General features: G+C 33.0%; 1 protein-coding gene across 1 annotated transcript in view; it reads left to right on the top strand.

The window, feature by feature from the left end:
• Positions 1 to 27,706, top strand: part of TBCA (tubulin folding cofactor A) — a 65,850-nt gene extending 38,144 nt beyond the window's left edge. Inside the window, exons 2-4 of the mRNA XM_033109788.1 lie at positions 16,946 to 17,051; positions 25,116 to 25,202; positions 27,432 to 27,706. Of these exons, the coding sequence (XP_032965679.1) occupies positions 16,946 to 17,051; positions 25,116 to 25,202; positions 27,432 to 27,512 (274 nt within the window). The 3' untranslated portion in view covers positions 27,513 to 27,706. The remainder of the gene's footprint in view (positions 1 to 16,945; positions 17,052 to 25,115; positions 25,203 to 27,431) is intronic.
• Positions 27,707 to 27,909: the final 203 nt, after the last annotated feature.

Here is a 27,909-nt window from a genome sequence, read left to right as displayed (position 1 = left end):
TTTTTTTAAGCCCATTCTCAATTTTCCTTTTATAGGAGTTATAGTTAGGAAGAAAAAGTAGTCTAATAAGTTAAATCAGTTGGTTAGGAAGTTAAAAGTTCAATTTTTCACAGTATTCCGGCTAGATTTTAGCCCATTTTACCATAATAAAAATACTACCTCATCCCCCATGTAATTTGTGCTATTTTGGAAATTTAAATTAGTGGGTATTTGTTAATGGATGTTTATAGATCTGTATATGACATTTCATGTACTAATTTGTTCAAAAATTCAAAGTTAAGCCATCAATTTTAAAGTGGTTAAGTAGATAATATTTTTTATTGAAGCTAAAATCATCTTTTTTTTAAAGAAAAAAAATTTCCTTTATAGAATTTGGCCTAAAGACCACTGAATATTTATTGCCATTCAGATACCATGTCTAAGGTAGAAAAAGAAACTTGTATTAGTAAAAATTGGGTACGATTTTTAAAAAAAAAATTGTCAGGTATAATGTTATATAATTTTTCAAACTAAATATTTTGCTTGATGATATCACTAGCTGATATGGCTAGTTACTTTCTACTAAAATGTGAATTCATTTATAAGCAAATTAAAATTTTAAAAATGATGAGTTATAAAGTTAGTTCATGGTCATTTATTTAATATTAATTACACAAACATATATATGTATATATATATATATATATATATATACTAGTATTAAGCTATTGTTGCTTTCACATTGATTTCATTTTTAAAATTAACTATTATTCAAGTTGATAATTAATATGGCGTTTTATTAACTTCTATAAATTGGAAATTTTGAATAGAATATTTTTGTACTTAACATACGGTAAAAATATACTTTAGAAATTTAGAAATAGAAATTTGTCAGCTACTCTAGTCAGAATTTTGAATATTACCTTCCTCTCGTTTTGAATTCCAAGTTGATATTCTATAGAAAATGGTTAACTAGATCTTAATAGGTAAGTCCAACGTTTCCTTATTGTAAGATTACTCAAAAAGTTCTTACTATGTGAATCTTTAAGAAGGGAATAGAATTATGTAATATTTCCCAAACTTTATTTATTCACAGAAACCTTTTTCTTTTCACTGCATCTATTAACATTTCTTGGAAGAGCATTTCTTTTTCTTCTGTGAAAGGAAACAATTGTTACCACATTTGAAAAATGGCAGTTTGGTTATTTTTATTTGGTCAACTAAAGGATAGATTCCCTCCCTTCAACATGTAAGCAAGTTTGAGTTAGCACCTGTGTCTTTCTTTAACCCCAATGCTGCAGTGTTACTTGGGTTTTTTCAGGTTGACCATAGAGAGGGATGTGTGTTACAGATGTGTTAATATATGATCATGGTAGTCTATGCTCAGAATCAGGACCCTACTTGTTCTACCAAAAACTCATCTGAAGTAGTCCGGGAAGAGTGCGTAGAACAACAACTTCCAAAAAGTTGTGATGCTCTTAAAATGCAATAAAATACATTATTTATATATTATTCTGTTTTTGTGAAGTAAAGTTAGAGGCTTTTCATGTTTTTACATGCTCACACCTATTGTTCATGGGAGGTATGCCTCCAGCCGTGAAAATGCAACAGTGTTTACTGACAAATTCAGAAAGTCAGGCTGTAAAATGACTGTTTTACTTCAAGTGAACAATTGAAAAATAAAAGTGGGGAATATTAAAGATAATTCAAACTTTTTTAAAACGACAGATTATAATTAATGTGACAGACAAGAAAGATTTGGAGGGCTGCAGAGTCATTGGGAATCACTAATCTAATCTTATAATAATTAAGAAAATTTTGTTATATTGAATTTTCAAACCAGGTTTACCAGCTATTAAAATTATGTCAAATACAGCTCTATATCAAGTACCATTACCCACTATAATTTAAAAGTAATATTTAAGCAGTTAAAGACTTAGAAAATTGGCTTGAGTTTAAAAAAATGCTTTATATAAGGCAAAGTACAAAATAAATATACATTGAAAGTGGGCCCTTTGATATCAAATTACTGTATGTGTGTACTTTTAAATAGGGTTATAATATGAAAATTATTTGTAATTCTTACATATTTCTGAATGGAAATTATTACCAGTTAATTATTATTTTGTCATTGTTCTGTACATAGGGCTTAAACAATACCTCAATATCAGTATATAAAAATAGAAAAAAATCTTCATACGTGTTTCTTCTTGAACCATTTTGACCTAATGAGCAAACCTTAGTACAATAAATCGAATAAACACATTACATTTCAATATCAAATTACTGTATGTGTGTACTTTTAAATAGGGTTATAATATGAAAATTATTTGTAATTCTTACATATTTCTGAATGGAAATTATTACCAGTTAATTATTATTTTGTCATTGTTCTGTACATAGGGCTTAAACAATACCTCAATATCAGTATATAAAAATAGAAAAAAATCTTCATACGTGTTTCTTCTTGAACCATTTTGACCTAATGAGCAAACCTTAGTACAATAAACCGAATAAACACATTACATGTCAAAGTACCTCTGTATAATGCTAATAATCCCAAAGTTATGGATTGTTCTCTGGATCCTAGAGCTCTACAACTGAAAAAATCCGAGATTTAGCTCCCAAATTTTCTCATCAGTAATTCTGAGAATAACTTGAGTTGATGGATTACCAAGGATAATTATTATCTAAAATATTGTTATATCAGGCTTATTTTATATTTTGATAAAATTCAGATATCCTAATTGATGCTAACTTATTATCTGAGAAGCTGTGGTCATCAATCAGCTAAAGTCATTTGCATCGGATATTTTCTTTGCCCATTTTAGTTATGATAGCCAATATTAGTTGAGAATCCATCATCTATCCATAAATTTTAGGCAAACTGAACTATTTCACAGACTTGAATGATGGTGTTGGATATTCCTCTGCTAATACTCTAGTATGTAAGGGTCCTTCTTCAGATGCTGCTTTAAATCCCTTTTGGATCCAAGTCACGTATTAACAATTTTGGAAGTAAAATCATGAGTAATACTATAATAGTACAGATGTAGTTCATCCAGTGCAGTACCATTTACCTACCATGTTCTTTGCCTCTTTTGATGATTCTTTTTTTTTTTTAATGAGGGTGCAGCTCACAGTGGCCCATGCGGGGATCGAACCGGCAACCTTGGTGGTGTTATTAGCACCATGCTCTAACCAACTAAGCTAACCTGCCACCCCTTCTTTGCCTCTTAATGCATCAAAGATTGAATTGACTGGTTTTTGTTTTTATTTTTCAGTAGCTGCATCACACTCTTGGTTCATATTGAGCTTGCAGACAACTTAGCTCTTTTTCCCTGAACTTCTTACACGCCAGACTACTTTATCCAGTAGTTGTGTGATTCTGATGTTGGCAGTTCAAGTTGGGGAAAGGGGTGTTGTTTCAGAATGAGATGATGATGAGCTCAGTGTTCAATCTGCTTCAGTTATTTGCTGGTGGGATGTCTAAATAGAGATGTTATAAAGACAGAGATATGGGTCTGGACAGAGGATAAAAAGTCAAATGTACAGAGAGATTTGTGAGTTTAGGTAGTAATTAAAGCTGTCAGAGTGTTTTGTATGGAGATGAAGCAGCTGTGGGGGAGGTATAGTTGCTTTCTCAGAAACTCAAGCAGAAGCATTCAAGATAGTGTCCTCAGCCCTTTCATTATCTCAGAACTTTTTAAGGGACAGTTTAGAGGATTAGGGAAATAGTTTTCATTTGTGTTTTGTGAATTATTTAAGATTCCTATGATTTATTAGTTTTTTAATCTCTGAAATTCACACGATTACCAAAAAAACATGGTGGTATTTTGTGTTTGGCCTGCATCTTTTTAGCTGTTTACAACAGATGTCTATTTATTAAAATTAACTAAAGCATATATTCTACATGGGCAATGAACATAACTCGAACCATCTTCAGCTTAGTGGATTCATTAATGAATAGTGGAAGATAAGGTAACAAATACCATCAGATCAAACATTTAATTTCTTTAATTTAGGATACACAAATTGATACCATGTTGCTTCCAGTGGTGGGAACTGAGGGGCCAGGGGCAGGGTGTGTGGGTAGTGGGTTGCCTTTTCATTTTGTACTATTTTGTGCTATTCAAATTTTGAACCATGGAATGATTTTACTTTTGAAACAGGTAAAAGAAGTTTAAATTTTGAAAATTACTTCATTTACTTTAATCATGAGATAGTATGATGTGTTAGAAAGTATTGACTCTTGAAGTTAGAAGACATGATTTCAAATCCTGATTTCACCGTTTCTTGGCCAGCTGGCCTTAGGTGAGTCATTTCACTCCTTTGAATTGCAGTTTCCTATTTGAAGATGGAGATGATGATAGCTGCCCTGCTTACCTGTCAGGGTAATTGTGAGTTCCTTCTGTAAACATATCTGAGAGGCATACACTCTGATAGGTGCTGATCGGAGACACATTTCCAGTCCTCAGGGCATCCACTTTGCAGTGTGGAAGTAGACTACATTTTTACCTATTGTGATACATTCTGTCATGGAGATACGTATGCTGTGAAGATCCGTATACTATGAAGATCCGAAGGAAGGATCCCCAGTGGCAGCGTGGGGAGTGGTAGGGTAGGGGTGAGAGTGGTCCTTCTGGAAGACAAGGACGTTTGAGTTAAGCTTTAAAGAATGAGTGGGGTAGGAAAAGAGGATGAGGAAGGAAAGCAAGCACCATCTCCAGCCCATCTCAGTTGACGTGGGTTTGTATGGAGCACGTTTTTGTTAAGACAGAATGCCATGACAGATTTTTCCTTAGTTTTGCTGACTCCCAAAATCTTGACTATATTTACTAGTTGAAATTTGGGAATAGCTGAAAATCTTACTTGACTTTATAGTGACCACAAAACAATTAATAGCGAATGACGAACTCACTGAATTTTAACTACATACATATAGACCATGAGCACTAAATCACCAGGTTCTCATGTCAATCTTCAGTTCTTCCTCACTAAGGAACCAGGAAGAGTTCTTAATTGAGTTGGCTAAGCAATTAGCTTCTAATTTGCAGTCTTCTTGGATTTTTCCCACATAAAAAAAATAGATTTTGTTTTCCTGCATCTTTCATGATATTTTTGTCCTAACATACTTTTTTTGTAAAGACATTTCTTTTGTGTGTCTGGGGTCTCATTACTAAACCTTTAGTCTTCAAAAGCCTAAAATTCACTCAAAATAGTCTTTTATTCTGATTTCTATAGAATGCTTTCACCTAATGTGTTTAGCAGAAAAACTTGTTGCCTACTTGTTAACTCACATAGCTTCTTTTCCTGTCATGAATACTTTTGTCCTCTTCATTGGGGAAGATGTGGATTTTAAATCCATTTGACAAGAAGTTATGAGTTCCAAGTTATAAGTGGATACACTTTCCCTGGTGACATACTGTTTCCTTTGTAGCATCATTAAACATCTTACCATAATAGTTTACAAACATTAATATTTAGTTAATGCCCCTTCCTGTAAGTTATAGTTTAGGGGCGTTGATGTTTTACTATTTATTTGTTTGTTTTGAATTTTTTGTAGGAGTTTATTTGAGCTAAACTGATGACATGTGCTGGGAAGCAAGACCTCAAATGCTCTGGAGAATAACAGTTTTGCAGCTTCTTTTATGCATTTGAGATTAAAGAGGGAAGTGAGGAAGATTAATTACCAGGGAGAAAGCAAGGTGGGAATTGGATTATAGGATAGTTAACAAGATTATGTGCTTTCTTAAGGCTGGTTTTGCCTTCCAGGGGTGTTACTTCTGACATCTCAAGGTGTGTTAACCTAGATAGATGCACAAGAACAATGGACAGAGCTTGGCTTAAAAACCTCTCACAAAAAGAACTTACAGGCCTGAGGCAGGACTACCTACCATGACTTGCCTATTTGGACATTTATGATCAGATCACCCTGTGAGGTTACTTTCCATAGAACCTCTTTTTTTTCATCTACAGTCCTCTGGTCGTCAGTGAATCCAAAGGATACATTGATGACCATCCTTTTCCTCAGATAGTGTGGTCTCAGTGCTAGGTAGGCTCATTCCTAGGAAGTCTCAGTATCATCTTGTTGAACATTGGTGGTGGGGCAGTATTGTAACCATGGGATCTGAGTTGAGGCCGAATTTTCTCCAAAAGGGAAGGACAGGTCAGTGGAAGGCAGTCAGGTCTTACAGACTTCATTATGACAAAAACACTTGGGATCATTTCTGTCCTGTGAACTATCATGGTCCGAGTTTTGCCTTCTGTCTCATTTTCTGTATTTGGCATCTAGTATAACATTTACATGAGCCATGAAAAGAGTATTAACAGTTGTCTTATACATGCTCAGTAATCATGAACACTTGGACTATATAAAAAAACCCAAAGAACAAGTATAACTATTATTATGATGTATATCATTAGCAGACAGTTAAAGATAATAAAACAGATTCTGAGTTCATTATCTTAGGTACAGAGGCCTCGTCAGTGTCTTGGGATAGCTCTCTACCCCTGTTGTCAACGGCTTCTCATCCTAGAGGAGATATTTTAATATTTAACATCCAATATTCTATAAGTTATAGACGTACTTTGTAAATTGAAAATATAAATAGAAGGTAGTACTGTTTATTATGGATATTAGCCTGTAGTAAGCACTGTGATTATTAAAAACAAAAATTTTTAAAGTTTTATACTAATTTAGTTTTAAGTGTGAAATACTTTTGCACAAAATTTACATGTAATGTTTCTTAATACAATAGAAACATAAAATTACGTATTGTGTAGGAAATTTCCTCTTTACTTTCTTTATGTTTATTTGTCTCTAAGAAGGAACAGGTGAGGTTTCTCAATGTCTAAGTGATTTATCAATTTAGAATGAATTAGCCCAAAGTAAGAAAGCATGATTTCTGTACCTGCAGAACAGTCTTCTGCTGTTAAAGACTGTCAGTCACTTCAGATGCTTTTAGCTTCGAAGTAATAGAAAATCAAACTATATGTGGCTTAAACTGAGGGTATTTATCATCTTACCCTCAGATATCTAGAGGTAAGGTCCTTTCAGAGTTGGTTAATTTAGTAGTTTAATACCATTATCAAAGATTTAAGTTCTCGACATCCCAGAGTGACCTGTCCTTTTAGTCTGGATCTCATTATCCCAAGGCATCTGCCACAAGTGGCAGGTGTCACACACAGGTGACACTGTCCAGTAAAGTGAATTATACCTGCTTATATCACATTTAGGAAGAATGACAGCTTTCTCAGAAGCCCCCAGCAGATGGCCCTTTTGTAGCTTTGGCCGGAATTGGGTCACTTAACACATGCCCAACTATCACTTGGCAAAAGGAGTGAGAACATTATGATTAACTCCTTCCCTTGAAGGACATGGCTTCTTGGATGATCATAATCAAAATTAGATTCTGTTGGCAAGTAAGAAGTGGCTGTTGGGAGGGCAACCAATAATGCCTGTTGTGAGTTAGTCCATCTTAACTTTTTTATGTGTTCAGATGTTTGAGAATTACTTTAAAAGATAAAAAGTGTATCACTAGTGGCTAAGAGTGTGAACTTCGGAATAAAACAGTTCTTTGGCACTTAATAGCTGTGAGAACTTGGGCAAGCTCCATGAATTTCAATTTAGTTACTACTAAGATGGGACTCATAATGGTACCTATTTTATAGGGTTGTTTTGAGAATTAAATGACAATGTTTTGATGTAGTATTTGGCCCATAGTAAGTGGTCAGTGTGTGTTAACTGCTTTTATTATCATATTTTAATTTTAGCTTATCTCGAATGATTCAGGCTTTTGCCTAAATCTATTATATATCCTGTTTCATGGGATACCAATATTGTAACTGTCTCTTCTTGAGTTGTAACTGTTGGTTGAACTTCACCACAGGGCTAGTTTAGGGGGAGCAGATTTGATGATGCCCATCAAAAATGCTAAAACATCAAAAATCATTCATCCAGCCTGACTTCTTTCATCAGTGTTGCTATCTAACTTCAGCTTAATTTTCATTAGTATTATCATTTTTGACCAAAGTTTCGTGAAATATGATAGCTTATACTTTATTCATTTCTGATATATTAACCCTGGTTCAGTTCTTTTTTGAAGCTAAAGACTCTATTTTAAAAACATTGTGGGGAGACATAATTAAGAGACTGTAAAATGGGAATAATACTTAAATAGGATTATAAATATTAAATGCAATAAAGTACACAAAATCTGTTCCTATTTGGTCTTCAATAAAAGTTCTTCATCTCTTATACAATAAAAATCTCAAAAGTATTGTTTGTTTCTTCAGAGACAGCAAAGTTTATTATCAGTTATATCAGTAGAGGAGAACTGTTATAAATCAGGAAAAAGAAAATCATACTATGGATTTCAAACAGGGATTTAATATAGGGAATTGATTACATAGGTAGTGGTATAATTTTTAAGAAATGCTGAAGTTTCATTGGCTGGCCAGGGTCATCTCACATTTTTATGATAAAATTTGGTAGACATTCCTTAGCTTTTAAACAAACTTTAAAAACAAATTGAGTATTTCAGACTATTGGAGAAAAAAATTTATTTTGCTCATAGGTCTATTCTAAAAGTTGAAAATGAATAAATAGATTATAATTATTTAATATGGTATGTAGTATAGGGTTACATTTCTTTCTCAGTGGATCCTGTGCTGCTCAAAGGAGATTATGATTCTAAATCCAGCTTGGATGAATTTTCTTTTTCATCAATTGCTTCATATTACAACCACAACTCTGTGTGGGGGTTGCTTTTCCTGGAGTTTCTAATTGTCTTCCATTTTTTATTATTGAGGGAAAAAAAACGCATAAATGACTTCTCTATACCTTCTTACTCATTGTATTTGTTCCTTAGAATCTATTCCATTCCTCCTCTTAAAGATGTTTCCATAAGTCTCCACACTAGATTCTCATTTAGACTGATTGTTTTCCAGGCCTACAGCACAGTTTTAATCCTAGGACTTCTTTTTTCTTTCATTAGACAGTTGCATTATGTTGACAATGGTTTCTTTTCTTGATTTTTCATCTTCAGTTTTCTGGAGTACATTCTTAAATAAATTTCTCAGAAAGGGGTATAGTAGATAAACTTTTGAATTCTTATATAACTAAAAAAAAAGTTCCGCTGGCCTATGACCTCTTTCATCAGTTATCCACATGACTTACTGCCTTTTTCAGATCTTAACTCACTTATCCCTTCTCAAAGAGCCCTTCCCTGACTGTCCTATTTTAAATTGCAAATCCCCTATTTTACCAATTCTTCACTGTTTTTTTTTTTTTGTATAGGACTTGATCACAATTTCACAAGCTTTGTACTTTGCTTATTTATTGTACTTATTTCCTCACTAAAAATTGTCGTGGAGCAGAGATTTTTGTAAGTTTGTTCACTTGATACATACAATCATGCCTGGCACATAGTGGCCTCTTAGTAAATAAGTACTGAGTGAGTTAGTGAATTTTTTCCTCACTATTATAGTTACAAATCCAGGTTATACATAATTTTCTCTCAGCACTTTGAAGGGATTGCCCTATTGTCTTCTATTATTTAGTGTTATTAACATAAAATATAATGTCCGTCTGATTAGTTTTCCTTTTATAGGCAACCTGTTCTCTTTTTGAAAGCTTTAATTTTCTTGGATCTCTGGGAATTCTCAACAATGCACATAGATACGGGGTTTTTTCACTGATTCTAGTTGGTACTTACGAAGCCCTTTCAATTAAGATTGTTTTTTTCCAGCTCTGGGAAATTGTATTTAAAAGTTCTTCCCCTGGTGCTTTTCTGTACTATCTATAACTCCTAATGGTTATCAGATTTATAGTCTCTTCCCTTGACTTTCCATTTTCATTAGTTTTCTCTTTTGAATTTTATATCTCATGTAAGTTTTGATATGCTTATTAATATTTAAACAGTGAAATCTGGCATACTATTTTCTTTGACTAAAATGAAATACCAAATAGGCTAAAATAGGATAGATTGATTTAATATTTGTATTTTGTACATTACTAACGATAATGAATGACAAAGGTGGTTTATCACATCAGTATTGGAAAAGAACTTAGTCTAATTTCTCATTAGACACTACATATTTTAAATATTATGTAATAAGAAAATGTTTCACATCAACAAAATTTATGAGTAGAGATGTTCATTACAGTATTATATATAATGTGATACGGGGATGGCCTAAATGTCCGATAGGATAATACTTTAATAAGCTGTCACTTTGGTACTATAAAATGCTTTGTAGCCCCTAACGGCTATATTTTCAAAGAACATTTAATGATATTGGAAATGATACATTATTTTCATATATATACATTTATATAAATTTTTGCATATACATGTTTGAAGGAAAAAACTAGTTGAAAATACTCAATGTTAATACAGGTCTATAATTACTTATACAAAATCCATGCGTATTTCTGAATTCCAAATTTTTTAGATTTTGGAACAGTAGTATAAGCATTTACATAATAGCATCTAGAGAAGTACTCTATAATCAAACACATTAATATTTCTGCAGTGAAATGTGTGGCAATTTACATTTGGTAGGATACATAAAGTTTATAAATAGTTTCATATCATTTGAGATTACATTTTGCTGCTAAATGAGTTTATGAAAAACTTAATTTTAAATTTTTCTATTTTTTTTACCTTTTGGGTTTCAGAATTATGTGCATTTTGGATCAGTAGTCATTCATTTGGGCAATAAGATTAGGAATGATTTTAAAAATTTTGTTCTTTATAATTTTTATGTATTCCTATATTTATAGGACCATAGACTTGTTTGCTACAGAAAAAAATATTTTAGTAACAAATTTTTAAACTGTGACTATACATACTTAATTGAGTTAAATTTTCTATTAAATCTTAGCCTTCTCTAGGGAAAGGAAGAATAGCCAAATTCACCCAAAGGTATGATAAATATGATAAAAAGGTATGATAAATAAATTCATTAATTTAGCAAATACTTAATCCAGTAGTTACTATTTTAATAAACATAGATAACCTGATAAATTACAAAGGAAATTAATATTTCAAACCATGGTATAATACCATTTCACACTCTTCTTATGTTCAGACATTTAATAATTTTGACAATTACAGTTGTTCACCAGGATGCCAAGAAAAAATACGGAATTCATACATGGCAGGTTTGGTATCAATTGATACAGCCACTTTGGAAAGCAATTTAGTGTCTAGTGAAGTTGAAGTCATACATATATATAGAGAGAGAGAGAGAAAGAGAGACAGAGAGACATTTTATATACAGAGAGTGCCAAAAAAATGTATACACATTTTAAGAACGGAAAACTATTAAAATTATAATATATACTGATAAAAGATGAGTACAAGTCACTTTTGACTTCTACAATTACAAGAGGTGCTCAAAGCGGTTACCATTAGCGTCCAGACACTTCTGATTACAGCGAACTACTGCTTGAGCAACGTTGACCAAAGTGTCCACTTGTATACATTTTTTTGGCACCCCTGGTGTATAAAACCTCTTCTGTGTCATGTGACTTGTCATCAGTACATTGATTTATACTGTTTAAGAGTGAAACCTTTTCACTTTCTACTACCGCATCTTACCCTCTCATCTTATTCACTATAATTTTGTATTTTGGTATTACTGGGTTCTTACTGGTTTTTATTTGTTTGTTTATTTTGATATTCCAATAAGCCATGCAAACACTCAGCAACTTTTCTTGTCAAATGCGAAGTGTACTTAAGTGTCTCTTCAATTTTGCTTGATCTATTGCTGCTGTTTTCCACAGATAAACACTTGGATTACCAACCTGAATTGTCTATGGGCCTAGACATAGGATCCGATCTCTTTCATTGTATAATTTTCTCAAAAACCACATTTTTCTTATTTGTCAAGTTTTGTGAATCACTTTTGTTCCACTTCAGAATTGTCTTATGTATCTCATTAAATTGAAAATGTTAAAAGGCAGTAGAGAAGTTTTTAGACTCAACTTTTTATTCATTCAACAAACACTGAGTGCCTACTATGTAAAAAGATCAAGAATACAGTATGAATATAACTTAATCCTGTCTTCAAGAAGCTTAAGACCCAAGTAAACTGGCTTCAGTGTAGTGTGAAAAATGCTAAGATGGTTAAGTAGGGGTTGGATGGAGTTAAGTAGAGTTCTTTCAAATCAGGAGTCAGCAACCCTTTTTTGTAAAGGATGAGATAATATATATTTTAGGTTTTGTGGGCCATACAGTTCTTCTGTCATAACTACTCATCTCTGCTGTCATTGCCTGAAAGCAGGCACAGATGATACATAAATGGATGAGTGTGGCAGTGTTCCAACGAAATGTTATTTATGGACACTGAAATTTGAATTCCATATGATTTTCACATGTCACAAAATATTATTTTTAATTTTTTAACCATTTAAAAATATGAAAACTTTTCATAGTTCTCAGACCATACAAAAATAGATGGCAGACCAAATTTGGCTCATTGGCAATAGTTTGGCAACCCTCATTCTACGTGTTTAAATTACAGCACATTATTGATGTGCCTCTTTCTGGGCTATCCAATCCCAGCTACTTTCATTTACTAGGGGAGTTTAATAAACTACAAGGTTTAGAAAGATTGGAAGTGTCATTGCTAATCCCAGTTTCTGCATATCCCTGATATTCTGAAGAACAATTGTGATTCTGTAAAGATGATTAAGAAAAAACAGTAACATTGATGCCTTGATATGCAAGTTACTCCAGCACAAAAATTCCAAACTCAAGGGTCAAGTATGAGGCCTGAGTGTTTGGGAAACATGGATTTGTGTGAATTGGGGCAAAATGAATAGCACATGCCTCATTCAAAACAGTCATCAGTCACTGTTTATCTCCATCCAATAGTGAAAATGCGGGCCCAGTATTCCCTGATGAAAACATCCAAGAGAAGTCAGAAATCCAGACTTAATATGTTAAATCTCCCAGTTGTTTCATGTGGTAACAAATTTGGTTATGTTTTTTATTCTTTTTAACATTATGAATCAAATAAAACCATCTTTAGGTCTCATTTAAAGCAGTCTGGCAACTTGCTGTCTCTATCCTAGCAAGTTTCTTTTTCTGTCTATCTATCTATTAAATTTATTGGGGTGACATTGTTTAGTAAAATTATATATGTTTCAAGTGTACATTTCTATAATACATCATCTATATGTTGCATTGTGTGTTCACTACCCAGAGTCAGTTCTCCTTCCATTTTCATATATTATATTTGATCCCCTTTTCCCTCTTCTGACACCCCTCCCTTACCCTCTGGTAACCACTACACTATTGTCTATGTTTATGAGTTTTTGTTTGTTTGTTTGTCTTGTTCCTTTATTGCTTTCAGTTTTATATTCCACATATGAGTGAAGTCATGTGGTTCTTGACTTTTTCTGTCTGACTTAATTTCTCTTAGCATAATCATCTCAAGATCCATCCATGTTGTTGCAAATGGCAGTATTTCATCTTTTCTTATGGCTGAGTAGTGTTCCATTGTGTATATACACCACATCTTTATCCAATCAACTATCAAAGGATACTTTGGTTGTTTCCATGTCTTAGCCACTGTGACTAATACTGCAATGAACCTAGGGGTACATATATCTTTATGGATAAATGTTTTCAAATTTTCTGGATAGATATGAGAAGAGGGATTGCTGGGTCATATGGTAATTCTATTCTTAATTTTTCTGAGGAACCTCCATACTGTTTTCCATAGTGGTTGTACCAGTTTACATTCCTACCAACAGTTTATGAAGGTTCCTTTTTCTCCACAGCCTTTCCAACACTTGTTGTTATTTGTCTGGTTGATGATAGCCATTGTGACATGTGTAAGGTGGTATTTCTTTGAGGTTTTGATTTGCATTTCCCTAATAGCTAGTGAAGTTGAACATTTTTTCATATCTGTTGGCTATTTTACAAGGTGTGATCAAACAATGTGGTGAATGTTTAAATAAGAAAAATTTACAGTAAAAGACACATTGCCGTTATTCTCCCTCACAATACTCCCCCTCACTTTGAACACACTTATCCCATTGTTCTTGCCACATTCTGAAGCAGTGCTGGAAGTCCTCTTTCGTGAGTGTCTTTACTTGCCCTGTTGTGGCTGCCTTGATGTCCTGAATCATTTTGACTTTGGGGAAGAGCCAGAAGTTGCACGGTGCCAGATCCAATAAATAAGGTGGATGAGGACACATCGTAATGTTTTTATTTGACAGAAATTGCTGTACCAGAAGCTATATGTGACATGTGACACGGAGCGTTGTCGTGATGGAGGATGATTTACGACATACTTTAAAACACACCTCCAAAAAAAAAACAACACACCTCTCAATCGTAGCTCACACCCAACTGACTACACTGAACACGTTGTAACTTGTCACACACTGTTACTAAGGTTCCATGGAGCCACTTCCCATATTGAAGATTCCTGCCTTTCCGTTGGATGACACTCAGCAGCAGCATTCACCGTATTTGTTGATCACAACAGAAAGGCTCCATGTCACACATCGCTTCTGGTACAGCAATATCTGTCAAATAAAAACATTACAGTGTGTCCTCATCCACCTTATTCACCGGATCTGGCACCGTGTGACTTCTGGCTTCTCCCCGAAGTCAAAATGATTCAGGACATCGAGGCAACCATGACAGCACAACTAAGGACACTCATGACAGAGGACTTCCAGAACTGCTTCAGAAAGTGGCAGAAACGATGGGATAAGTGGGTTCAAAGCGAGGGGGAGTTTTGTGAGGGGGATTAACGGCAATGTGTCTTTACTATATAAATTTTTTAAATTTAAACATTCACTGTATTGTTTGATCACACCTTGTATCATACATCTTTAAGATTTATCAAGCAGTATTTTTTAAGCTTATTTGACCACTAGTGTACCATGGAATAGTTTGGAAAACACTGGAGTACATCTTTTAAATCACATTATGTCATATATATACATTTAAGTAGTTTATCATTTATTATTATCCTCATGGTTGTCATTTCTTAAAATTTCACCTTTTTATGTCTATCCTTTTGTATTGCTCTTACTTATTTCCTTTTTTTCCTTTTATATATTTATTTGTATAACTACTACAAGCTTTTTGAAGTTGCTATGTTTCCTTGTAGGTATGGGTTTGTAAGACTAATGGAAAATATTTGCTGTTAATTTTGAATATAATAAATGATGATTTTTTTATTTGTGCTTGTTATTTTAACTTATAGCCTTTGCAAAACTTGCGAAGGAGAGCAATGTTTAGAGAATTACAACTATTAGGTCTATTTAAGTACCTGTCTAATTGAATTTTGCTTTATTCCAGAAATGTTTAAAAATATAGCTGAAGAAATAACTAGCAGACTTTAAACTCATTCAAAATTGTGCTGCTCAGTGATAATTATTAGCATCTAACTTTTTTGATAAGAGTAATACTTATATATGAGGGGAAAAGCTTTTATTCGAAGGCATAAAATGAAAGCCTTCCTATTTGCTTCCCAGCTAACCTTCCCTACCCCAAATTATTAAGGTATTTCTCCTCACGTAACTGCAAATAGTAGTTTTCGAAGTGTCCTCTTTTATTTGTTTCTTGAATATCCTTTGTTGTTTGTTTATATTCATGGCAACATAAAATTTGTACCCATTTTGTACTTTGTTTTTTTCACTGTGAGGTATTTCAGGACGAGTGTTTGAAGATCACAATATTCTATAAATACTGTTAACATTGTGTTATATGTCTTATCTGTGTCAGTAACACAAGATGAAAATTCTAAACTGGAACATTTTAGTATTTTAATATTTAGTATGTAGTTTATGTGGTGATTTAAATCTGACTTAAAAACCTTCTGAGTAGTATGACAAAAGTTTTTTTTTAAGATTTACAAACTTGTATAAGTCCTATTAGGATATGAACATTAAATCATATTTTAAATCTTATTGCAATACGAAAATTAAATCATGTTTTGAAATCCACTTAGAAATCTTTATTGCAAATGATTAGACAAAAGCCATGCTCTAATGTGATTTTTAAATTCCATCCTAGTAACATGGGTCTAGAAGTTCAGTAAGCAAGCGGGTGGAGCAAGTTGCTTTTAGTATGTATGGACTATGAGAGCTTTTTCTTCTGCTCTTTAGATCATGTAAATATAGGAATGTTAGTGTTGTCTTGGACTATACTTTAATATTAAAATTTTATTAACCAGAATTAGGGGAGATTGAGCTATTATGGTTCATTGAATTTTGGTTATCTGAGGAATAATCAGTAGAACTTTGTATCATTCTATTCCTTATTATTGAAAAATCTTCCTGATTTCTATTAATACCTTTTCTTGCTTTGTAAATAAATACTTGTTTGTTTCCACTACTTGCCCATGAAAGAACCATGTCTAAATTACCTATCCCAGTTCCCCACACAGGTAAGGTCAGGCATAAAATTACAGTACAGTGAATACTTGTCAAACAGTTTTGTTGTTGAAAATAATCTCATCTTTCTTTGTTTTGGATTTGGCATGCAATACACTGATTTTTAATTAATTAATGAATTTACTTATTCATTTATTTATTTTTCCCCAGTAAGCTGAGCTTTTACCATTATGTTGTTTTAAGTACAAGTATAAAAGTGTAGAATACGTATCTAAAAAAAAAAAGGGAGACAAATGTTAGTACATAATAATTTTGAGTGTTGTTTTTCACATTGTAAATACAGTTATTATAATGCGATGTGTTTTCAATTAAAAATTTAGAAGTTGCGTGCTTTGATAGATTACATTGCATTAGGCAGGTATTGGACTTAAGGGCATGCAGATCATGCTGACATCTATGGCTATGTCCTCCCCAACTAGTACATATACTTTGGTATTTTAAGTATGTTTTATAATTATGTAGTTTCTTTGTTTCTTGTGGTCTGTTTGCTAGAGAGAAAGTTAATTCTCCAAAACATTTTTGGTTTACTTATAGATTGGCCAAAGAAAAAATGATGTATGAAAAAGAAGCAAAACAACAAGAAGAAAAGATTGAAAAAATGAAAGCTGAAGATGGTGAAAATTACGCCATTAAAAAGCAGGTAAAATTATATCTTAAATAATAATAGCTAACATTTACAGAATACCATATTAACTAATGCATTAACAGCTCTAATATTATTTACTTCTTTACTATTAAAACCTCCACTTAAATATGAGGAAACTGAAACACAGGTTAAATAACTTGCCTAAGGTCACACAATTGATAAGTGGCATAGCTGGGATTTGAACATGGGCATTCTGGCTCTGGAATTTGTACTCTTAACCTTTAAGTTATGCTGCCGGTTCAATTTTAAGTATCAAATATAAAAATGACCTAATCTTGTATTAAATATACTTGTGTATTTAAATTCACAAATATTTTCCCCAAGCTGATGTGAAGACCACCGAAATAACATATATATGTTGACTTATGTGTGTGTGTGTGCATTACACTTTTCAGTAGTTACTTCTGATTATCCTCATAACAAATTTCAGTCTCCTTAGCATTGCATACAAGGCTTGTCTTGATTTGGGTACCTGCTTATCTCTCCATCCTCATCTCTTGCCAGTCACTGCCTGGACCTATTAGGTTCTCCTTTTAGTTTCCTGAATATGCCCTTTCTCCTTTGCCTCAAGGTATTGCACATGTGTGTGATGCTCTTCCTATTTTTCATATCTACCTTTTCCTTATTAATTCCTATTCATCCTTTAAACCTACCCTACACTCCACTTCAGTGCCGAGTTAGGTCCCTTCTCTCCGTTCTCCTAACACCTTATTTATTCCCATTGTAGCATTTATTGAATATTCACTCTTGGCTAACACTTGTTTCATAATTCCAAGTGAGAAAATAGAGGCTATTAGGGGAACTGTCCCATATTCCCACCACAAAAATCTTATCAACCTACCTGCATCTGTGCCTATGCTACCTTCTTTCCTGTTAGAGTGGATTATGTTCCCCAGCCCTTGTGACAGCCATTAGTGACATTGTTATCACTTCTTCATCCTCGTCTTCCATAACCTCAACAGCATTGGACACAAGTAACCACTCTCTCCTTGCAACACTCTTTTATATTGGCATCTTTGATAGAATTGCCTCCTGCTTTTCCTTCTGTTTCACTGCCACTATTCCTGTTTCCTTTGCTGAAACTCTCCGGCTCTCCTCTCTCCCACCCCCACCCCCCAACTACCTACTTCCCCCGACACACACACACACACACACACACACAGTTGTTAAACCTCTAAGAGTTCTATCTGTAATCCCTCTCTAGGTAATCTCATACCTTCCTATAAGTTTAAGTACCATCTTTATGCCCATTTGTTTATTCACTCAACAGATATTCATTGAACTCCTGCTACTTATCAAATACTGTTCCAGTCACTCTTAATCATGGCCTTAAAAACAACAACAAAACAAGCAAACAGACCCCCAGAATGCCTACTTATTTGGTGTTCATTCTAGTACAGTATCTTCCAAATTTGTATCTCTGGGACTGACCACGCCAGCTATTCAACTAATCACCTGCTTGACATATCCTCTTGGGTGTCCAAAATAAAAAATCTTGGTCTTCCCTCAACCCAACCCACTCCCCCAAAACAAAAAGCTATTCCTTCTCTTGTTTTCCTCCTCTCAGTAAATGGTTATTTCCACTCCAGATACCGAAGCCAAAAATTTAGTGGGTCCCTTCTTGATACTTCTCTCTCTTTCTAATAATCATACATAATATCACCAAGACCTATTTCTTATTCCTTCTATTTCTCTATTTCTCTATTCTCTATTGCCACCGTCCTAATCCAGTCCGTCGTCATTTCGTGCCTGTACTATTGCAGAATCCTCTAGCTGGCATACCTCTTTGTTTCTTGATACCCTCCATTCCTTTCCCTACCACAACAGCCAGGTTGATCTCTTCAAAATGTACATTGGATCACTTGCTCCTTTACTTAAAATCCAGTGATCAGTGCATTTAAAATGAAATCCAGGTGACACTAGGAAAAAGGAGAGTATGAACCAGCTTATACAGATATATCTGAAGACTATTTTTCAAATCAGCTTTATGAGCTCTCAGTGGTTTTCATCACATAAATAATGTTACAAATGGTAAAAGTGCACACTTAATCCAGACTTAATTTGGCAAAATTAATCAAAGTGGATTTTTCTGTAGGTAGTTGCTTTCTGCAGTACAAAAGGAATGCAGTGGCACCTGAAAGATCTTCCCCTGGCTATCCAGGGAGAGAACCTTCTTATTTTCTTGAGTTTCTTATTGAGGCATGATTCCTTATTTTCTAGAAGTAATATTAAAAAGACAGACTGGTACAGTTTTTCAGCCAAGATTTCTCAAAAACACCTTGCAATTATTACATGTAAGTAAAGTGTTGTGAAATTTGTCTTTTTGAGAAAGATGTATGCACATTTTTTTGTGATTTACTTGAAACATAAGTTAACATTCACAATTTGATATTTCTTTTTCCTAAAAATTAAGGGGAAATTTTTTTCATTAAATATATAAAAAATAATGAGAGGCTTCAGTCTACAAAGAGGACCAGGAATCTCTCATAAGGCTGAGTCTGCAAGAAATACCAGATTTGTTTTTTCAATAGTAAAAATATTGTTTAAATAACATTCAGTGGCGAAAGAAAATATTATTGTCTCTTGGCACATATACTCAGGTTTATAAATGATGTTCCATTTGTGCATTTGCTTTTTTGTTTTTTGTTATTAATTCACGGAAAGTTGCAAAAAATGTTCAGGAAGGTCTCATATACCACTCACCATTCCTCTTGCAATATTAGCATCTTGCATAATCCCATTACAAATCATGAAACTTATGCAAACCGTGAAACTGACACTGGTACACCATAGAGCTTATTTGTATTTCACTAGTTATACATGTATATATCATTGTGTGTGTGTGTGTATAGTTCTATACAATTCTATCACATATGTAGCATGTGTAACTACCACCACAATCAAGATAGAGAACTATTCCATCACAAGACTACCTTGTGCTACCTCTTAATATCCCCTGTCCTCTCCACCCCTAAATCCTAAATAATTAACACTCTTTAAGAATGTTGTATAACATGGAATGGAATCATACAATACTCGTGTGTAACCTTTTGAAATTGGCTTTTTTCCACTTAGTTTAATTCCTTTGAGGTCCATCAAAGTCATTGAGTGTATCAACAGTTTGTTTCTTACTATTGCATGGTATGTATGCACTCGATGCATACCTTCTTGATCACTTGGTCATGGTTTTTAAATTCTTTTCATACATTGCTGGATTCAATTTGCTGATATTTTGTTGAGGATTTTTGCGTCTAAGTTTATAGGAGATAATTATCTGCAGTTTTCTTTTTTTATACTGTCTTTGCCTGGTTTGGGTACCAGGTCAATACTCGTCTCATAAAATGAGTTGGAAATGTTCCCTACTCTTCTTGAAGGATTTGTATAAAATTGATGTTATTATAATTCTTCTTTAAATATTTGATAAAGTTGGGTTCAGAGAGTTCTTTTTCAGGAACTTTTTAATTACAAATTCAACTTCTTTAATGATATAGAACTATTTAGGTTATCAGTTGAGTTTTAGTGGTTTGTAGTTTTCGAGGACTTTGTCCATGTCTTCTAAGTTGTTGAATTCATGAGCATTATGAACAATATTATACAATTGTTCATAGTACTTCTTTTTTATTCTTTTAATAGTTGCAAGATTTGTAGTGGTGTCCTCTATTTTGTTAATGATATTGGTGATTTGTGTCTTGTGACTTTATCTTTGTCAGTCTTGCAAAAGTTTACCTTTTTTGTTTTTGCAAAAAATGAGCTTTTTGATTTTTCTCTATTTTCCTGTTTTTAATTTCGTTGGTTTCTGGTCTTATTTTTATTGTTTCTTTCCTTCTGCTTGCTTTTGGTTTATTTTGCTCCTCTTTTTCTAGGTTCCTAAACTAAGAACTTAGATTTTTAATTTGTGATCTTCATTTCTAATGTAGTATTTTTAGTATTATAAATGTCCCTCTCAGCACTGCTTTAGCTGAATACTGCAAAATTTGATGTGTTATATTTTCATTTTCATGTATCTGTATATTTCTCTTAACTCTGAGACTTACTTGTTAACCCATGGGTCATTTAGAAATAGGTTCTTTAATTTCTAAGAGTTTTAAGATTTTCCTGTTGTCCTTCTGTTATTTTTGTTTTGTTTTTGTTGTTTTCTGAGCCAGTATACGGTATACTGCTGTGAATGTTTTGTGGGTGCTTGAGAAGTATTTGTATTTTCTTCCTTTCTTCAGTAGACTGTTCTATAAATGTCAGTTAGATCTTGTTGGTTGGTAGATGGTGATGTTCAATTCTTTTACATATTTGCTGATTTTTTTGTCTAGTACTTCTATCAGTTGCTAAGAAGAGGGTATTGAAATCCCCAAATATATTTGTGGATTTGTCTGTCTCTCTTTTTAGCTTTATCAATTTTTGTTTTATGTATTTTTGAAACTGTCTTATTTAGTGCATATACATTTAGGATCACTATGTTTTCTTGGTGGCTAGATCATTTTATCATTATGTAACATCCCTCTTTGTCCCTAATAAGTTTTTTGCTCTGAAGTCTATCCAATTATCCAATATTAATAGAGCCACTCCTTTTTTTATGTTTGTATGATATATCTTTTTCTATACTTTTATTTTTCATCTGGCTATTTTGTTATGTTTGAAATGAGTTTCTTATAAATGGCAAAAAAGTTGGGCCCAATCTGTGAATGTCTGTCTTTTACTGGTGAACTTAAACCATTTATATTTAAAGTAATTATTGCTATGTTAGGGTTTAGGGGCCCAGGTTATTTTTGTCTCGTGGGATTCTTCTTATATCCTTAACCATTCAGCAATAACCACAAACATAGGTCTGATGAATTTCTTTCTTCTTCATCTTTTTTTATCCCTCTATCTCTCTACTTATTTGAGAGAAGGGTTTCCCCAAAGTGAGCATTTCAATAAGCCCATGTGGAAGCTGCAAGTCTTCTTAAGAACTAGACCCAGGTCTTAAGTCCCAGAATCTTACCTTCACTACATTGCATTGGTCACACAGGGCCAACCCAAATTCTATGTGGAAAGTGACTACACAAGGGCAGGAATTCCAGGAAGTGAGGAGTATTAAGGGCCATCTTGGAGACTGGCTATCACTACCACTAATTCATGTGCTAGAGTTGAAATCCAAGGCACAGGCTGTAACTCAGATCCTATCAATTAGCTAATCACTCTAGGACTCAACTTTTTTTCATTTGTGAAATGAGACTGGCTTAGATGACCACTTGTGTCCCCTTTTGATTCTGTGAGTCTGCATCTCTTTCTCAGTCAGAGTATCTTTACTGAGGTATAGTTGACAGTTTAAAATTTTACATATTTGTGTGCAACCTAATGACGTATGTGTACATTGTGCAATATTCAGTCACATTACCATTTTACCACTGTGTAAAAGGAAAGACTTAACTGTTGTTCCAGTAATCTCTAGACTTCTCTAGTGCTCAGTTTGGCAAACTAATGCAGTTACTATTGGTTCCAGAAGTAGCCAATATCCAACATTACAGTGTCTATAGATGATTGTAGCTATAGCCAGCCTGGGTGAATGATCTGGTTCATTAAAGAGGCTGGAAGCTTTATACCAATCAAGCAATAGCAAAAGAACTTGGCATGGGCCAGATTATTTCACAGAACTCTTCTTTCTGAAAAACAATCAAGATCTGCCAATTAGGGCTTTTCCTTTCCAATTTTTATGTGTTTGATTTTTAAAGAATTTGATCAGATTTTAGTTCAATAGTTTATTCATTGTTATAATCTTAGCCTTGCTAAGCCTCCTATAACTTCAATTTTACCTGAATAACTTCCCCCCCAAAATGGTAACTTCTTTTAAAAACAGTAAGACATTAGTAGGACTGCATCCTGTTGTGTTCCCCTAAGGTTCCTTGTACCTCCCACTCTGTGCCAAGATCCTCAGTCTTGTTACATATAGTCAGCCTTAAAATAAACTGGCAGTTTATTCAGAAATTTTAAACAGAGGCACCATTCATTTGAGTGACTCCCTTCCAAAGGGAACACTTTGAAAGATAATACTCATTTAGGGCAGTAAAGGAATTTTGAGGGGTATCTTTACTATATAATCACACCTTATATACTGTCTTTTAAAATTATTCCTGACAGTTGTAATTCATTGTTACAAGGTAAAGTATGTGATTTATAGCCTTGATAGAGATGTGCTTTATGGATTCCAAATCATGGTCATCACTGTACTGTATGCCTTTGGCTTCCTGTGGCATGATCTTGTAGAAGTGGTGTCAGATGTTTATTTTTACATTCATGCTTCTATACTAGATTGGAGAATAGAGACCTTCCCTTTCTCATCTTTGTATCCCCTATACCTGGCATCTTGCATATATAGTAAGCTTATTGAATGAATTGGGGCCTAGTGTACCGGAGAGACTTAAGTTTGGCCCCACGTAGGTCAGAGTCCCATTTTGATAGACTAATTGAGGATTCTTGCTGTAATAATGGATACAATAATAATGAATAGAAGTTATTTTGGATAGCATTGTTTAAAGTTTATTTCAGTGACAACACTAAAGCTTTCCAAAAAGTTTACAAGTATACATTTTGGCTTATCATATATTTGACCTAATTCTTTATGTTTATTTTATCTTGTTTAATTCCTATAAGCTATTCTTAAGGAAAGTCCGTAGGGGAGGAAATATCATCTGCTTATGCAATGAAATGTGCCTGTCACTTATTTTTCACAAGAATTCAAATTAACTAGATATACAACATTAATTTAGTGGCAGTGATTAAATATCTAGGCATAGTATAGTTAGCTGTGAAGTAAAGTTATGATCCTATGTTTGAAATTTTTAACCTGTGCCATATAGTAAAAGAATTACAAGTTCAACAATAGATTTTCACCTGAGAAAATGTGAATAGGGAGCATCCTTGTATATTATAATTCTGATATTGTTTACAGTGTGAGCTATGACAAAATGGGGAAAGGAAGAAGGTACTGGTACTTAGTAAAGTTTTTGTTAAAATACAGTATGATTACCATTAATTTTTTTTGCATTTTATATAAGCTAGGTAGTAAAGATTCTTAGTAAAAGTTCAGATTTTGTACTCATTTAACCAAAGGTATTTGACCAAACATGAGTTTTTGAAAATAAGTGATCTCTGTGTCTCTTTCTGAGAATAGTTTAAGGAAATACAGCTTCCTACTTACCTTAGGAAAAAGACTTAAATTTGAGGTCCAACGTCTGAAACTGACTTATTTACCCTCTTTTCGATTGTGTTACCTAGTTATTGATTTGATTTTTTTTCTTCTTTTATGATTTAATATGTTACAGTCCAGTTTGGAATGATTTTAAGTCCAGAAATATCCTCCAGAATAAATATTCCTGTGTTTAATTCTGTAGTGTCTGTCTTCAGGAGGAATAGGCAGAAGTTCAGATTCAGAGGGGTGCCAGGTCGGTAATTTGGCTCAAACTGCATGGGGAGAATAATCTCTCTCCTAAAATGAAGCACAAGGATAAGTAATAACTTTTTATGCATGATAAGCATCAAAAATATGAACCTGCTGGTCTTTGCTTTTCATTTTTCTTTACCTCTGTCTTTCAGTGAGAACCTCCTGCAGTGTGCACACGATGTGATCAATAACTCAATAACTTTTTTCATGCAGTAATTATCTCCATGTGATATTATCTGAACCCTGTTTTTCTTTATTACTCAAAAGATGCAGGAGATATTTATATAACCAGCTGATCCCATTTTGGATAAAGGTGCTTTGTGACAGCAGGAGAAATAGTATATTTTAAATAGCCTTTTTAAATAAATGCTCTATGGAAAGCTTTTCCAGTTAATTTTCACTTAGCACAAGAAGATGATTACCAAAAGGTTTGGATCTAAAAGTTGTACTTTGTGTATTTTACTGTATGCTAGTCATTCTTTCTAACTTCTAATAAACACAGTTTAAATTAAAATATTGAACCATTTTACATAACGGTAATTTTTTTCTGATTCCTCTAACTCACTGTAGATATTTACAGAGGTATAAACCAAACACATTAAGTTGTGCCATCTCCACGTATCTCACAGAGATTCTCATTGTAGGCAGAGATCCTGCAAGAGTCCCGGATGATGATCCCAGATTGCCAGCGCAGGTTGGAAGCTGCATATACTGATCTTCTGCAGATACTAGTAAGTAAAGACTTCTCTGTCTTATGTTTAAAATTTTTTCAATCTGATATATAGAAGGCAAAATTTTTAAATATTTAACACTGAAAACTAGTTGGTGACAGATTTTGTTCACTTACTCTGTGTAGCATTGTATTTTTAAATAATAATAAGGGAGTTTAAATTATGCCTCCAGTAAAAGTACTATGTTTAGTATATTTATTCTATTTATTTAAACTTAATTAAATATATTTGAGTTAACATGGTAGGTATTCATAATACTAATATTGTCCAGCAATATCTTGAATTATTTGGTTTTCATACATAAAGATCTTTTTGACATATTAAAGAAGAGTAGATTGAATTTTAAAAGTTCTAAATGTTTCATATGAATTTGGACCATTATAAAAAGGATCTGGAATTTTTTCAGATTCAAACCTAAATTTGGAAAGGAAAAAACATCCTGGTAATATAGGCAGTCCTCATTAACTTGGAGCTGGATAATACTGTTATCATACTTGCTATTTAAGTGCCTTGTGATACGGTGAGAGAGTCATTTTATAAAGAATTCTAGAATAATTAAATCTAATTTCTTTCCTAATAGACATAAAAGCATAATACTATATACCAGGGGTGCCAAAAAAAATGTATAAACATGACTTGTATTCATCTTATGTTATTGGAACGTATTGAGTATTACAAATTTAATACAGTGTTTTTCCTTTCTTAAAATGTTTGTAGATTTTTTTGGCACCCTATGTATAAGACAGTTGTTATTGTTGATGATAATTTGATGAATTCTAACATTTACTAATCTCATTTTATATTTATATTTCTTGAGCGAATATTAATTACTAGCTACACAGGTGTCTCCTAACTCATAGTTGTTCCCTATATAACAAAAATAACGTAAGACTTTTTTAGGATGGTTATATGTATTCTTTGAAAGAGAATGAGATTTATTTTCCCAAAATAGTATTAGGACTAAATCTGTAGAAAGGAAGAGAGAAATGTTCACATTTTACTTGAATTTTGACACAGAACTTCATGTTTATTTATAGGAACCTTTTAAAGGCAGGATAAATTTTCTTAACAGCCAAAAATGAAGCTATGACTTTGAAATAAAAGATAGATGAAAGTAGGAAATAATTATTCTATTAAAATACTATCTGAGACGGAAGCACCATTTATATTTCCTGACAATTTAAATGTTTTTTTCTCTCATGAATCTAGTAGCTGTGAAAGTAATAGAAATTGCTTGAAAAAAATAATACTGTCTTCGGATGATGTATTTGTGTCTGAGGATGTACTCAACAATATCTCTACCCTCAAATGGCTTATATTTACTGACAGAGAACAAAGACATATTTAGGTGTAATGTAGAGGTTTAAGAAATTCTTACCTACAACCTGAGTTAAACAAATTTAGTCCTTTTGCTTTAAGTTTTCATTAAATAAAATACCCTTTATTCCCTCTGCTCTGTAACTACTTGTATGTCTCCATCTTTTATTGATTGAGCTGACATGAATTGATTACCATAGCTTTATTGATTTATTAAAAATCAAACAAAATTTCCTATGCGTAATAACTTAGATATTATTTCATTTATCTATTACCATTGTAATATTTTAGTAAAAGTTTTATGTATAAAGTATCAAGGAAAAACTCAATCTTTAAACATCAGAAAAGATGTTAGTGTTTTATTTCATTATAGTAGGGTATGTAATACTCATTAACAAGCAGGCAGTTCACTTTTCTAATCAAAGATTGTGTTTAACTCTGGTATGACACCAATCGTCTTCTTTGTCATTGTGAGTAACTGGAGGATTATTTTGGTCTAAATTTTATCATATATGCAACGCATTAATAACTCATCATTGTTTTACTTTTAGCCCATGATTAATAAGAAATAATACTGTCTTTGTATGGTGATATGTTGACAAAATAAGAATAAATTTTAAAAATTTTTTCTGGTTTATACTTAATTACTTAATGTCAGTAGCTTTAGATGACCATGTTTTTCACTTATGAGAATACAGTGAAACCAAACCAAACTATTTCTTCCCTTTCCTGAAAAGAAAGAACGTAACTGTGGAAAATCTGTGGAATCACATTATATTTAGATGAGGCTTGGGATCCTTTTTCTTTTATTTTTTTAGGTTTTTACATTGGTGGCTTTTATTATTTGAGTAAATAGCAAAGCACTGAAGTTTGAGAAAGATAAACCTACCCTTTTATTATACTTTATTTCAGGAGAGTGAAAAAGAGTTGGAAGAAGCTGAGGAATATAAGGAAGCACGTTTAGTACTGGATTCAGTGAAGTTAGAAGCCTGAAGTTTTTCTGTACATGGTGTTTTGAATTAATCTTGGGATTCATTCCACAATTCATTACTTTTGACCACTGCTATGTGTGTTCAAGTAGTATGAGAATGTGATTCTTTTTATGCAAGTTGCATATCTTTTTCTTTGCCTAATTTAATGTGTCAAATAAATGAATTCGTCTAATAAAATTGTTTATTTCATACTTTTTTACAAAATATTTCTATTAACCTTTTATTAAATCATAGACGTTTTTGACAGAATTAATATGTCAGATTCTATTTGAAGTCTAAATGTTTTGGTTCTTAAGCATGGTTTGAGTTGAAAATATGATACCATTTTACTTTTTTTTAGATAAAAATTTTGAGCAGTTTATTCTGAATAGGGCACAATTCCCTGATAAGAAAGAAAG

This window comes from Rhinolophus ferrumequinum, chromosome 7 (genome assembly GCF_004115265.2).
Source record: "Rhinolophus ferrumequinum isolate MPI-CBG mRhiFer1 chromosome 7, mRhiFer1_v1.p, whole genome shotgun sequence".
In the NCBI taxonomy this organism is placed as follows: domain Eukaryota; kingdom Metazoa; phylum Chordata; class Mammalia; order Chiroptera; family Rhinolophidae; genus Rhinolophus; species Rhinolophus ferrumequinum.
Note: the sequence above shows the minus strand (reverse complement) of the source record. Positions and strands in the feature narration are given on the sequence as shown.